Here is a 14,601-nt window from a genome sequence, read left to right on the forward strand (position 1 = left end):
TTAGTGTTCGGCTAATTATTAGCCAGCAGGTTTGAAAAGTGAACTGGCCTTGTCTGTGTGAGTGCCTGCCATGCCAGTCACCCACCAAAACTGAAACATCCCTTCCCATGGCCCCTTTTCCAGTCAGGGAGACCTGGTGGGGCCGGGGATTGGCACCCGGTCGGTGAGCCGTGTGGCGACCTGTGGGAGGGCTCTTCCACACAGTGCCCTTTAGGTTGGCGTCCTCTGGAGAGCAGAGGCCGACGGACACTGGAGGAGTGGAGCGGACGCTGGGGAAAGCAGAAATGTCGCGGGTGGGGCGTGAGCCCCGGGACCCACGAGAGAGACTGCCTGGTCCCTAGAGCGGCTTCTCGGTCCCTAGAGCAGCTTCCCCGGCCCAGACCTAGTGTGCAGCTATCTCTAGACTCTAGGCCTTTCTCAGCCCGAGTTCCCTGGGAAAATCAAGGCCCAGCATCCTCAGGCGAGGCGGGCAGAGGGGAACACGGCCTCACCCGTTCAGGTGTGTGCGCGCTGCAGTGGCAGGTCGGAGTTGTGGCGGCGGAGTCTGTCGGGCCTGAGCAGCCTCAACTGTGTACTGTATGGTCCTTGACAGGAAAAGTTTGCCAAAGCCGAGCCTCCCCTGTATATGATGAATTTCTCTCTTGGCTGTGTTGTTTACCATCTTTGGGGGAATTGAGAAATAGCCACTCGAATTGTTTTCTGTGTCCTGTGGTTCAGAAGTGATTCCTGTTCTGGAACTAACAGAACTGAAGCAAGGCAGTAGGTGTCCGCTCTCCTCTGTCCCATCCTGGACATGTTGTCCAGCAGCTAGCACACCTCTGACTTGGCTGGGTGGTCCGGGTGTGGTCCCCTCTGTTCCCCTCCTTCTGGAGTCCCCTCCCAGGGAGTCATCATCCCTTCGGTCCAGGGGCTGAGCTCCTCCCCGTCCTGTGGCCTGGTCTCCTCCCGAGAGTCCCGCCTTCTTCCCACAGCCTGAAATGATTTCAGAGCCGTTGCAGTCCCCAGCGCAGCGTTCCTTTTCCTTCTCCTGCTCCTCTGTGTCACGGTCACTTCTGCCCTCTCTCTTCTCTTATCGGGGTTTCCGTTCCCCAGGCTCCCCTGGGAGCTGCTTCTCCGGAGAGTTGAACTCCCTGTCTGGGGAGCCCTGATTCTCTCTGTCAGGTGTTGATTCCCTTCTTTTGGACTGAAATACCGTGCACTTTTCTAGTTTTGAATTTTGATTGTTCCTTTTTGCCTACCTTCTACCTAGGGACTCTTCTTTGCTAGTACTGCTTAGAATACAGTGGAGAGGTGACCTTGGGTTCTTCCTCCCCCTGGCATCAAGGCCATCATTGTCCCAGTACACACAGGCGTGCATCCCCTTTGGTCGGGAGAGACAAGCGACTGTTCTCATGTTAAGCCCAAGGGAGGAAGAATTGTCCCCCTGCAACAACGAGGCTAACAAAGACCAGAACAAGCGGAAGGAGCATCACCTTAGTCAGCGGTTAGTCGCCCTGCGTACTGATAGGGTCGCCACGGTCCACTGATGAGGAGTTTGTCCCCAAAAGAGAGAAAGTTCAAGCAGCCGAGAAGGTGAATCCAGAGCATGAAGGACCTTTTGCTCTCCATTCTGCCGCCCCGCCAACTTTCATTGCTCTAGCAAAATTACCTAAGTGTATGTATTTTTTAAAGAATTGTTTTTAATTTATTTTAAAATTTGGTTTTTTTAATAGGTCTATTCGATCATCAAAATTTTCAGAAAACACAGTTATTATTGGTGTAGTACGCAGGTAAGCTTTTTTTTGTTTTGTTTTGTTTTTCTTTTTTTTGTTTTTTTGTTTTTTTTGAGAAATTCAGATGTCAATGTGATGCTTGCTCTTAACAGAGTCATGGGCTGTGACGACACAGCCTTTTTTAGTCTGGCCTTGTTGTCTTTATTCTTTCTTATTTTCTTTTGCCTCGCCAGGTAACTTCACGGCAGGACTTTGTACTCTCATGTCTGGGCTTGCGATTTTGGACTGTCTTTCATTTAGAAACAGGCACACCACTAGAGCATTCCATTCCGGAAAACATGAATGTTTTCCAGGGGTATCTTCCTAGGGCCTTTTAACCCCAAATACCTACGAAGATCTGAATTACACATAAATGGAGGAAATCTTATATTTTATCCTTAAATTGAAAGTAAGGAAGGGATAAAATAATGCGAGAAGGGCAATATTCAAGCAAATGTTATTTAGCTTATATATTTTTATAGATAGAAGAAATGTTTCTCTTTTAAACTATTTTTCTGAGCTTTGGAGGGAAAAGGAGTTTTTAAGAATTACTTATTTGTTTTTATTGAAGTAACAGTGGTTTATAGCATTGTGTAAGTTTGGGGTGTGCAACATTATGATTGGACATCTGTGTCATGCTCACTACCAAACTCGTTTCCCTCTATCACCATAGTATTGATCCTCTTTACCTGTGTTACATTCCCACTAGAATTTTTTTTTTAAATAAACTGGCAATAGAAGAAAATAGGAAAGAATTTAGCTTAAATTAAAATGTTTACGTGTCAAATAGATAGTATGGTTACTCCTGTATTCTGGCTGTTAGTTTAACCTCTGTATTTCAGGTATTAATATATGCTGCCAAAAAGCTACATATGAAACTAAATAGAAACTGTTTTTAACTTTATGCTTTGATTTGTATATTACCCTAATTCAATGAAAAGAACTCATTATAGGACAGTCATATAGTATTAACGTAAATCAGGGAATAAAGAGGTGAGATATAATCGATAAAAACTTTAACCATTTACTATGTTCGTTTGAAGGCCAGATAGAGAAGAGTCATCTGTAATGCCCCTCATTGCTGCTGGCTTCACAAGAGTATGTACCATTTCTTTGTTATACACGTATAATTCAGCATGAGAAAGAATTTTATTTCAGTGCAGAACCAGCAAAGGTTCTGAATTAATTTGAAGAAAAAAATTTGTTCTTGCGCCGTGTTATTACATTTTGGTTTAACTTCATAATCTGGTAATCTAATAATCTACAACACCTCGCTTTCTTAGTCTCTCAAAACCTGCTAAAGTCATCCAAACATAATACAATCTCCTTTAAGGGCACACTCATTAAAAGTTATATGACAGAATGTGTTGTTATAATGCCTCCTTGTATACCTACAACCTTAAAACCAGCTCAAGGATTCTGGAAATAAGATAACCCAAACATGGCTCCTTTCTCTTCAGCTCCAGCTCCAGTCCCTTGGTCTCTCCTGAGCCAAAAGGCTGAAGGCTTTGGTCAGCTGGTCGCCAGTGAGCCTTGGGAATCATGATGGAGGGAACCTATGTACGGCTGGCCCTTAGGTTGATTCGTAGTTCCAATTCTTATCAGTGAGGTGGTTAAGAAACCTCAAGCCGTGAATTTAGTTTCAAGGGTTCTGGGCGGTAGGGCTCCCAGGTACCCAGGGGAGCCAGTACAGGTCCTCTCCAGGGGAAGACCTTTTATCTCCAGCCTCAGGGAATCAACACGAATAATTGTCCCTGGGCAGCAGGGAGCACTCAGTCACAGCTAACCGGTCCATGGGAAACAAGGCGTCGCAAGTGAGGGCTAGTGGGGAGACGGCAGAAGCAGACCCTCCTGCTCTTCGTACTACAGTCATCAGACGTGCATTTAAAGCGGTTATGCTTGTTATACAGAAAGAAATAAAAGACAAGCTTGGAAATATATGCAAGGAATAGGAAGTGATAAAAAGTGACAGCAGATTTTAAGCAGAACATAATTGAATCTTGAGAAATAAACTCATAATAAACAAAAGTTTTAAAACTTAATAGGTCAAAAGAAACTATCCAGTATGTAGCACAGGGATATGATGCTAGAAAATAGCTTAGAGAAGCTAAGAAATGTGGAGCTAGCGTGTGGAGGCTTAGCATATGTCTAACTGGAGTTCCAGAAGGACAGGGGAGGGAACTGGCAGAGGTGATATTTGAAGAGCAATTTCCAGAACTGATGAAAGACTAGTCCACAGACTCAAAAATCCCAACAAATTCAAAGTTGATTCAATGAAAACATAACACATCATAGCAAAAGAAAAACAGAGAGAGGATCCTCACATCAGCCAGAGAAAAAGATTACCTTCAAAAGAGTGACAGATTAAAAGCTAGCTTCTCCGCAGCGATGAACAGAAAATAGAAAACAGTGGAATAATATTTTCAATGTGATAAAATAACCGCCAACCTAGAATGTTATGCCAGCATAAATATCTTTCAGAAATGAGGATGAAATAAAGACTTCTGGAAATAGGAAAACTGAGAGAGTTTGTAACTGACAGATCCTCAAAGGACTTTCTGAGCGAGGCACCTCAGACAGAGAAGGGGAATCCCAGGTGGAAGGCCTGAAATGCAAGAAGGAATGGCGAGCAAGGAAATGGCAAAGACGGGGGTAAATATAGACGCACAGTCGCTGCGCAGAACAGCCAGAACAGTTCTAGAGGTGGCAGCGAGAAAAGCACCGTGACCTGGGAACCCTCCCCCAGCCAGGTTATCGTTCGCCTGCCAGGGCAAAAGAGCTTCCTTTGGGGATATATGTAAAATTCAGAGATCTTTTTCCCGCGGAGGCTGGTCTGAGGAGAATAACTGAGAGAGGACTCCAGCCATACAACAAGTGGGCTACAGCAGGAACTTTAAGATGAGGGAGGACGAGGTGGTGAGGACAGATGGTGAGCATGAACCTGCCACATGCATGCGATCGCCTTTTTTCTCTATGTACGTACATACACAGGTGTAGATGTGTTATATATATAATTATATAATGTGACAGGTAAATAAAATGTTTTTATCTATCTATGTATAAATATTAGGCCTAAATGAATCAACATAGACTGAAATATATTCGGCATATCTTCTAATAGAAGTGACATACCAAAAGAGAAATTTTAATAATAGCTCAGTATTTAAGTTCTAGACTGTCTTAGCCAGCCCTAGGCGTCTTCACGGCCTGCTGGAGGAGGCGGCGATAAAATCAATGTCATGGCCTCGTCTGGCCCCACGTGGCGGGGAGTGGGCAGAGAGTGCCCTTCTGCCCTGGAGGGTAACCTTTTGGTTTAGTTGAGCTGTAGTGAGAGGTTAGTGTGGGAAAATGTTACCTGAGCAGGGGTTATCTGTGAAATCCAGGCGCAAAGAGAAATGCAGGCGTGTTTTTGCTTACTGTGAGCTTGTAAAACTTTAAAGAGAACAACTGATGGCTCTTGAATAAGTGAATGTGCTCTGAAAGTTAATGTCAACAGGACTCTAGTTAGTAAATTTGGTCTTTCTCCAGATTCTAGCCTCCGCGAGTGACATGCAGCCAACCAAATCCTCTTACCTTAAGGCCCTGAAAGAAAAGCATTCTTAAGCCCTATTTTTTTAAAAGCTAATTTGGTACCCATAAATATCCACCCTTCTTTCTCATTCATCATTAAAGTTAAAAGTATTTTTTTCGATTTCAGTTACCAAATCGAGAAGTCTGTCGAAAAGAATTATTTTATTGCTGGATGTGATAATTTAAAGGTGCACAGTTATTTATCCACAGACCCCTTTCTGTTTGTAGAGGTATGTGGAGAACCCCAGCCTCATGGCCTGTTACAACGAGCTGCTCCAGCTGGAGTTTGGAGAGGTGCGATCGCAGCTGAAACTCAGGTAATTCTGCCTCCTCTGGAAAGCCCCCACCCACACGGGGCAGTGGGCGTGGATGGCTACCTTTTGGAGGTAACTGACCTCCTGCTAAAACGGGATGGGGTGGTTGGTGGCTCCTCTCCTCATGTGGACTTTTGGAGTCTGCCTGGGTGCCTAACGGGTAGATGGTCAAGTTCGTAACTGGAGATTCAAATTTGAAGATGGGGTTCAAAAATAATAGGAAATGAGAGAGCAGGGTACAAAAGTCACATACTGAATTATCTGTTTTGTTTCTTAAGGAAAAAAAACGTTTGTTTTACACACACACACACCCCCCCCAACCTATTAACATTGGTTATCTCTGGTAGGTGACATATTTTTTTCTCTACGATAAGCACTTTATCATTTGGTCTTAATAAACAGGTTTTTTTTTTTTTTATGATAAGCACTTTATCATTTGGTCTTAATAAACAGGGTTTTTTTTTTTTTTTTAAAGTGATATAAATGGAAACCTAGTTCCTTGTTGAGCAAGAAAAGTAGAGAAATTAGTAAAATTATGTGAGACTGGCAGAAGAAAAAAGAAGTCAGCCACTCTCTGTCACCCTAGGCTTCTTCCTTGGGTGGTCTCTGTTCTCTCACATTTCCTTTCCTAGAGTCAGAGAGAGGATGAAATTATTGCGTTTGCATAAGCCCAAGGCAGAGAGAGGAGTCAAACCTGGAGTATTAGACTAGCGAGGGCCGGCCCAGGGCTCCCCGTGCAGGGAAGACACTTCTCACAGTCGCGCTGAGGTGCAGTGGAAGGTGACAGGCGAGTGCTGAGCAGGCATGGCTCAAGGCGCCGAGGCTTTCAGAAGTGCTCCTCTTCATCGCCCAAGTTTGCACGGAACTGTGAGGTGGACGCTTGTCCCTGGGCCTGCCTCGTTCCTCACTCCAGGCCCACTGGCCTGGTGCAGCGCTGGCACAGGGGATTAGGCCGCCCCGCCCTGGGAGTGGAGTGGAGCTGTGGAGCAGGGGGTGATGGTAGAGCTGGTTCTGTCCAGTCAGGATGCGGAAACTGAGCCCGGGTCAGTTAACCAGCTTACAGCGAAGGTCTTATAAGTAGCAAACGGCAAAGGTCGTCCTTTAGGGTGTAACCCACATTTTCAAAACTGTAACCGTTGTTCCCCCTCCATCCCTAAATTTACTAACTTCCGACCTTGTCTTCCTGAATGCCTTAGTTTAGTGAACTCTGAGCATCACCTACCCTGAGAGCCTAGACTGAACCCCTGTGTCTCCTTCATGCCTCCCTGGCTCCGATCCCTCACAAGTCTTGTTGGTCTTGCCTCCTAGAGTCTGTGGAGTGTGTCCACTCATCTTCCTCTTTAGGCTGCTGTCTTCTAGTACCTGGACTATGAAACCGTCAGTCCCTACATCTCCTCTCGACTCCTCTGTGTCCATTCTCCATACCTCAGTAACCCGTAACTCCATTTGTGTTTCTGTTCTGCAGCTACCCGCCCCCCCGTGACCCCCCACTCCACTGCCTTCGAAATAAGATCCAAACTCTAAAATGTGGCCTGCATGGCTCTCGCTGGTCTGTCCACTGCCGCTTATCCCTCTGTCCTCATCCATCAACATGCCCTGCTTCGTTCTCTGTGTACCGGCCGACAGCCAAAGGGAGATGTCCATTTTAAAGGGAGCTGGGAAAATACGAAGGAAAGGGGGTACTGCGGGCTTGAGAAATGGGAGAAAGACTTGTTCTGCCAGATATTAAAATGCACTAAAAAGCTATGACAAGCAACTTTGTGTTACAGCTAGATCAGTAAACTAGAATGTAAAATCTAGAAATAGCCAAGTATATTTAAGAATTTAGCATATGATTAATATGTCAATTTAAATCACCACAAGAAAGGGCAGACTCTTCAATGAATAGAACTGTGACAACTGGTTAACTATTTGGAAGGAAAATTAAGTTATAGCTCAATCTCACACACAACCCCCAGATAAACTCAGTGAGTTAAAGACTTATTGTTAGAAAGTAAGGCCACATAGGTACTAAAAATATAAGGGAGCATATGTAATCTGATGATGCATTCTTTTTAAACTCAGCCTGACATAAAACCCAGATTCCATAAAGGAAGAGAATCAAATTAGACAACGTAAAAATGTTAAAGTTTTTCTACAGTTTAAAAAAATGTAAATAATGTTAAAAATTTAGACAACTGAACTAGGAAACATATTTGTAACATATAGGGCAGACCAGTGACTATCCTAAATATGTCAGGAGCTTTGGTGAATCAGTTGGAGAGTGGAGACATCCGGCAGAAAAAAATAAAAAAGGACAGGATCGAGCAGTTCATAGGAGATGACAAATAGCCAGTGAATGTGGAGATATGTCCAGCTTCACCAGTAATCAAAGAAATGAAAACGATATACCATTTTTTATTTACCAGATCTGCAAAAATGATAACAGAATGATAAAGCGAGTAGGGCTTCTCACAGATCTATCTCTTCTAAACTTTTTATAATCAGAGGTGGGAACGTCTCATTTTTTTTAAAGACTAGCTTTATTGAGGCATAATTAACATATCATCTCTTGATTTTTATATGCCAAGAAATAAGGGCTGATTTTTACTAGCCAAGATACTTGTCTTATTTAGTTGGGACAGTTTAGTAATACCAGGAATAATGTGAAAAAGCACTTTGATTGTTAATTTTTTAAATATCATCTCTGCACTTTATGGACAAGTAGGCAGTTGCTTTTTTTCGTCTTCTGAGACACGTAGAAGAAAAAAACTGGAAGTAACCTAAATGTCCAGTCGTGGGGGATTCGTTGAATAAATTATGGTACAGTGTTATAACAGAATGTTATATAGTTATTAAAAGTGATGATTAAGAACTGTAATTGTCACTATAGAAAGATATTGATGTATATTGTTCAGTAAGACAAGCAGATTATACAACTGTAGAGTAAGATTCTATTTTTATAAATATATATATTACATAAATATCTACACAGGAAATTCCCTAGAACACCAATCAATATGTCTAAATATTGGAATTTCCAACGATCTGACCTCATATGTTTTTAAACGGTTTTATCGGGATATCTTTCACATTCTGTACAGTTCACTTGTTTCAAGGGCACAGTTCAATGGCATTGAGTGCAATGACAGAATTGAGGAACTGTTGCCACAATTTTAGAATATTTTCATCATTCTCATCGTTTCACATAAATAGAATCATACAATATGTGGTCCTTTGCGAGTGGCTTCTTTGCCTTAGCATGAGCTTTCAAAGTTCATCCATATGTATCGGGACTTAATTTCTTTTTATGTCTGCATAATATTCCATTATATGGCTATACTACATTTTATTCATTTGTTTGCCCATCGATGGACATTTGGGGTGGTTTCCACTTTGGGCTATAAGTTTTGGAGTGGACATACATTTTCATTTCCTTTGAGTATATACCTAGGAGTAAAGTTTGGGTCGCATGGTAACTGTGTTTAACAGTTTGAGGACCTGCCAGATGGTTTTCCAAGGGGACTGCACCATTTTGCATTCCTACCAGCCATGCAGGAGAATTCCTCACCAACACGCGTTAACTGTCTTTTTGGTTATAGCTGTCCTGCTGGTATGCTGAGGTATCTCATTTATTTTTATCTATATTTTCTAACTTTTTTCAATAAGCCTTTGTTACTTGTGTAATTGAAAAGTGTTTTCGAATGCTAAGGACATGGGAGAGTGCCCATGATGCAAGGCTGAATGAAGAAAGCAGGGGACAAAGTTGGGTTGTGATGATCCCGACTTTGTGACAAGAGTTTATCTAAGCTAATAGCTACAGATGCCTGACTGCCTCCTTTCTGCCAGGCTTTGTATTCTATAATGGAGTCCTCCCGAGGATTCCAGCTGGGGAGAAGGGAGGCTCACATCACCTGCCCAGGGTCTCACAGCCAGTGAAGGGTTGTGATTTGAACCCTGGCATGTGTGCCATGCCGGTCCACTGGTCCTCAGACTGGACCGAATTGCTCATGGTCATGATCTCAAGTAGTAGTGTTTATCTCTTCTTTATGCTGTTTACTGTTTCTTCCCTTATTTTTTTTGAAGTAGCATCAGTTACCTTTATAATCAGACAAAAAGCATGTACATAAGTTAATGTAATGCCCGAGAGCGTATGAGATTTTGTAGCATTTACATTAATCAGTCCTTTTCTCCTACCCATAAAGGACTTGTAACTCAATATTCGCTGCGTTAGAGAAAAGCCAAGAAGCAGTTGAAATCACAAGCGAAGACCACGTGATACAGGTTCGTCGTTTTAGAGGTTCTTCCTTCTGGGTTTCTGGTTTTGTTCGTTCTCCTTTTTGGGATCGAATCCCTCCAATATGACTTTTTTTTTCCTTTTTGAAGTTCAAGAGACCAGTTTTTCCGTAGAGGATTATCAGAACAAAATCTATAAAATATGTAATTTAAAATAAGTTCCTTATCGGTAAGAAAAGGTACTAATAATTACTTAAGACGTTAGAAAATATTCTGTAGAAATACCACATTTGCACAGATTATTTCTCGCTTTTTGTTTGTTGAGGAGAGACTTTTATCCAGAAGGATTATGACTGGGTTGGGCGGGGAGACTTGGAATATGCAGGATGTTCTGACCTGAGGTCTGCAAGGTCTCACCTTTCTCTCTCTTTCTGAAGATTGTTTACACCTTTAGAAATTTACTAGAAACTACTCGAAACTTCAAAAATAACCTAGTAATTACCAAACAAATGGCTCATTATCAGCGGGTCATTTCAGTGACTTACAACACCACCGTGGCCTGTACTTTTCGATAACAGCAGAGGAGGGAGTTGCACCTTCTGTCTGAGAGAATAGCTCCACTTTGACTTAGTTCCGAGCAGCCCAGCCCCTCCCGTTAATCTAACTTGTGATGTTCTGGGTAAGGAGTTGATGTCAACATTCAGGAGTTGGTGCCCTGAGAGGCACAGTGGCTTTGGGCAAGTTACGTAATGCGTCTGAGTGTGCTCTCTCACCTTACAGACGGGAATTTCAATACTAGCCACAAGGTACATTTCTCAGGGCCGTCCTGAGGACCGAATGAGTTAGTGTGCGCCAGGCGCTTACTGCAATGCCTAGCAAGGAAGACAGACCTTAAGCAGTATCACTTGTTGTTCGGTCATCTTTGGTTTTTATTAATATTATTTATTAATATTTTTAAAATTATTATTAGCAGCGCATGCACAGCTTTTTTACACATTTTCTTCTAGTCTTCCAGTCTTATTTGAAATTTAATCATAAAGCTTTACATTTGCAAACGCTTCCTAGCTCATAGCTTGCTTTCCAGACACATTATTCATTTGCATCACACAGGAAAGGCAAGATAAATGTGTTCTTCCCAGTGAAGAGACTCGGCGGGGTTAAGGGACTTGCGGGAGTGGAGCCTGGGTGTTTCTGATCCCAGTTTGGTGCTCTGTTCTACTGTAGCATAATCTAACTGGTCCTTTTGTGTTTGTGTTGGTGCGGGGGCGGGGGGGGGTAGTGGTCTGTCTCCTCGGGGGCTTCTTTCCTCTGCTGGTGTTTCAGTGCGAGGGGCCTGCTGCCCTCACTGGAGCCTCAGGACACAGCAGAAAGCCCAGCCGGGTGGCCCTGGGCAGAGGCTCCTCTGGACACCAGGTTCCTCAGGGGTTGTGCACTTGTGGCTTCAGAACGGCTGGGCTGCGGGGAGCTCCAGGCTCCTGAGCTTTTGTTTGGGGAAGATGGTAGCTTATTTGTCCTCTTTTCACATTTTCTTTTAATTCACTTGATGTTTTTTCTTTTGTCTCCCCGCAGTATGCAAATCCTGCATTTGAAACAACAATGGGCTATGAGTCAGGTGAATTAATAGGGAAGAAGTTAGCCGAAGTGCCTATAAATGAAAAAAAGGCCGATTTGCTCGATACTATAAATTCATACATCAGGATGGGCAAGGTAAGTAAGAGGTCAGTACCTTTCTTGCTTTCACGTGACGAAGAGGGAAGGAAGGAGACTTAGCGTTCACTGGACATTGCACGTGCCAGGTAACCTCCGTCTTACTCTCCCCAGCAGCCGCAGCAGTATAGTGGTGCTTTCCCTGTTACTCCCGTTTTGCAGATGAGGAAACTGAGGCCAAGAAAGCATGTAGTGTGATCAGCCAATAAGCAGACTAACTGTAATTGACACTTAAAGCCATTGTTTTCATCTTTGTGATAAGTAAGTTGATCTTTCTAATAATCGATCTAAGTGGGGGTGTGGGTGGGCAGCGGTTCTGGGTAAAGGGTCGCCAGTGAGGTGACACCTCCTCAGAACACATCTGAGCCCACTGGTTCTTTGAGCCTCGTTATTCGTTCAGCGCTTTTAAATGCCTCCTGTACGGCAGGTGCTCTGCTGGATTCTGGTACAGAAAGAAAAGCAAAAGAGGAAGTCCTGCCTTCGAGAACTCATATTCCAGGTTGCAAAACAGACAGATAAAAGGAACCCTTACTCAGCACTGTGAGAATCACGTAATCATGGTGCTGCGGGGCAGACGAAAGAAAGGCGGGCTCAGTCTGAAAGCGTGTTTCTCTCCCGGCAGTGGCTTCTGACAGCACCTCGTGTCATTAGGTTTTAAAATACTATGAGCAGGGCAAGGCTGCTGGTTTTAGGTCACTCTTAGTCTTTCCTGTTGGGCTCATTTTGACTTCTAGAAGTTGGTTAGGGACTATTCATCTGATTATTTAAAATGTTTGAGAACTTGGTGACCTCCTTTCCTGTCCACTGTGGAGGCCCCAGGGGAAGCAGCGCTTTGTCCACTGTGGCGTGTGGCCAGTGCCCTCCCGTTGCACAGAAGAGCAGTCTGCCACAGGGGCAGGAGGGCCACGCAGAGCTTGACCCTCACGTGCTTGTGGCCCCCGAAGACACCGTGTGTGGGTGGGTGCGTGTCTGTTTGCACACCAGATTGCCCACGTGAGAACAAGGGAGGAGCAGGCCGGCTGCGAGGGCCCAGCGGCACGCCGTCAGGGAAATGACAGAATTGGGCGTTGCCCGAATCCTGTTTCACTGTCCACTGTTCTGTCAAAGGTGATGAGTTCTGACTAGGGACAGTAGAAGGCCCTCTGGACAGAGGGTGGAGGTGGAGGTGGGTGAAGAGGCCGGCGGGTGCTCGGGCTCACTGCACGGGTTGGGCCCGGTGCTCCCTCCCGGTGCTCCCTCCCTGCCTCCCTCTGCTGGGAGGGGCGTCCTCAGAAGGCGGGAACAAGGCAGCCATCCTCCATCCTCTGTCCTCCGAGACCTGTTGTCCTTGAGGGGGCTTTATTGTGGCCGTCCCCCTCCTGGTGGGTGGGGCCCATACTGCCCCCGGGCTGGCCAGTGATTTTGTTGTGAGGCTCGTCTGAGCGTGTGCCAGAGACGGTGGCCCTCATGCACCTTGATCGGACACTTACGTCGAGGCATCCATCTCCCTGTCACTGAGGAGAGCAAGTAGAGATGTAGGGGGACACAGAGCGGATCGGCCGTAGGCCCTGGGGTCCGTCCTGATCCGTCTAGAGCCAGGCGAACGGCCCCTCCCCACCGAGTCCTGCCGCTGGGCACCAGGCACAGAGGGCCTCACGCTCGAGCTGCAGGAGACCTTTTCTCTAAAACCTGTGTTTTGTGAGCAGAGAATTCAATAGATTGCATTTTCAACCTCTGTAGTGTTTTATTTCAGAAAGGAGCCTGGTTATTTGTTTTGTATGTTCAGAGTTCTTGGGAGGGGAAAAGCAGCCATTTGTCCTTCGTCAGTAACCCGCTGCTTGGCTGGGCTCTTTTCCGAGGTGAGATGACATATGGCCTTTCTAATTCAGTTTCCCTGGAAGAACAGGGGCGCTGGGCGGCTCAGTACCATGGTCAGCGGGGGGAGGTCAGACATGCGCTGGGAACCAGAACGGAGGGTTAGGAGGCAGTTAGATGGTGGGGCGCCGTCGGCTCTCGAGTGTCCAGTTCTAGGGTTGCCAATCTGTCGGATATTCTTGGGAGTGGAGGAGAAATTCTGATGATGTTCAAGCAGAGAATGTTGCAAACACTGTTGTCCACAGACCCCTCTGTTCTCAGCTAATGGCTCCTCTTTTGGGCACAATCGATACCATCGGGTGCCTTGGTTTTCAGCCCCTGTGCCCACACTTCCCTGCGCCCCGCACGTGTACTTCCTGACTCTCCTCCCTTTCTGTCCCTAAGACTTCTCTGTCGGGGCTCTAGAACCCCGTCTCCCATCTTCTCAGACACCTGGGCTTTACAGTGCTCTTCTCTTTTAGAAATTTTGACTTTTTCCCTCGGAAATTGTGTCTCGTAGGCACTGAATAAATGTTGGCTGCTCAGAGGCCTGCCTGTGACAGTGACATATGGCCGTAGCCCCTTAGCTTTTCACAGCTTTCACGTCGTGAGCCCCCATGACACGTCAGCCTTCCTCCTCCACCGACTCCCCTCTTCTCCGACTCTCCTTCCATCTGCTTCCCCATTCACTAGGGCTCTTTGTCCTTGGCCGGGTTCCTCAGACCGCTCCTTTGTCACTCGGGCATCTTTCCAGCTCCGTATAGATGTCCCACGCCTCCCCACTTTTAGCCACAGCCTCTTTTCCAAGGTCTGGTTCAGCATGCTGCCGTCATGTTGAATCGACCTGTCTAACAGTGACGTTCACAAAAGACCCAGCGTCTCCAGCCCCTGCTTCCTCTGCTCCTGCACCGCCCTCGCGGCCGCCCGGACTTCAGTTCCTGGCACGGTCTTGGTTCCTCCCCACCCTTCAGTGTCCTCCGTCAAATCCATCACCAAGCCTTGACGTCTGCTAAGCCCCTGCCTTCGCGTGTCCACTGCCTGGGCCCAGCCTTGTCCAGGGCCTTCTTTCCACATACTGTGATTGTGGTGGCTGAATCCAGTGAGGTCTCCTGCTTGATCATCCTCCACTTCCGGTGTGTCCAGTCTACGCTACTGAGTGATTGGTCGTACCAAATCATCGTTCTGACCATGTTACTCCCTCAGCGCAGAGC

General features: G+C 45.6%; 1 protein-coding gene across 1 annotated transcript in view; it reads left to right on the forward strand.

Annotated features, from left to right (window-relative positions):
- PDE8A (phosphodiesterase 8A) overlaps positions 1–14,601 on the forward strand; it is a 109,870-nt gene that overhangs the window by 64,871 nt on the left and 30,398 nt on the right. The window contains exons 4-8 of the mRNA XM_006905301.3: positions 1,713–1,769; positions 2,795–2,849; positions 5,550–5,638; positions 9,820–9,898; positions 11,420–11,557. Coding sequence (XP_006905363.1) covers positions 1,713–1,769; positions 2,795–2,849; positions 5,550–5,638; positions 9,820–9,898; positions 11,420–11,557 — 418 coding nt within the window. The remainder of the gene's footprint in view (positions 1–1,712; positions 1,770–2,794; positions 2,850–5,549; positions 5,639–9,819; positions 9,899–11,419; positions 11,558–14,601) is intronic.

This window comes from Pteropus alecto, unplaced genomic scaffold, assembly GCF_000325575.1.
Source record: "Pteropus alecto unplaced genomic scaffold, ASM32557v1 scaffold60, whole genome shotgun sequence".
Lineage (NCBI taxonomy): Eukaryota > Metazoa > Chordata > Mammalia > Chiroptera > Pteropodidae > Pteropus > Pteropus alecto.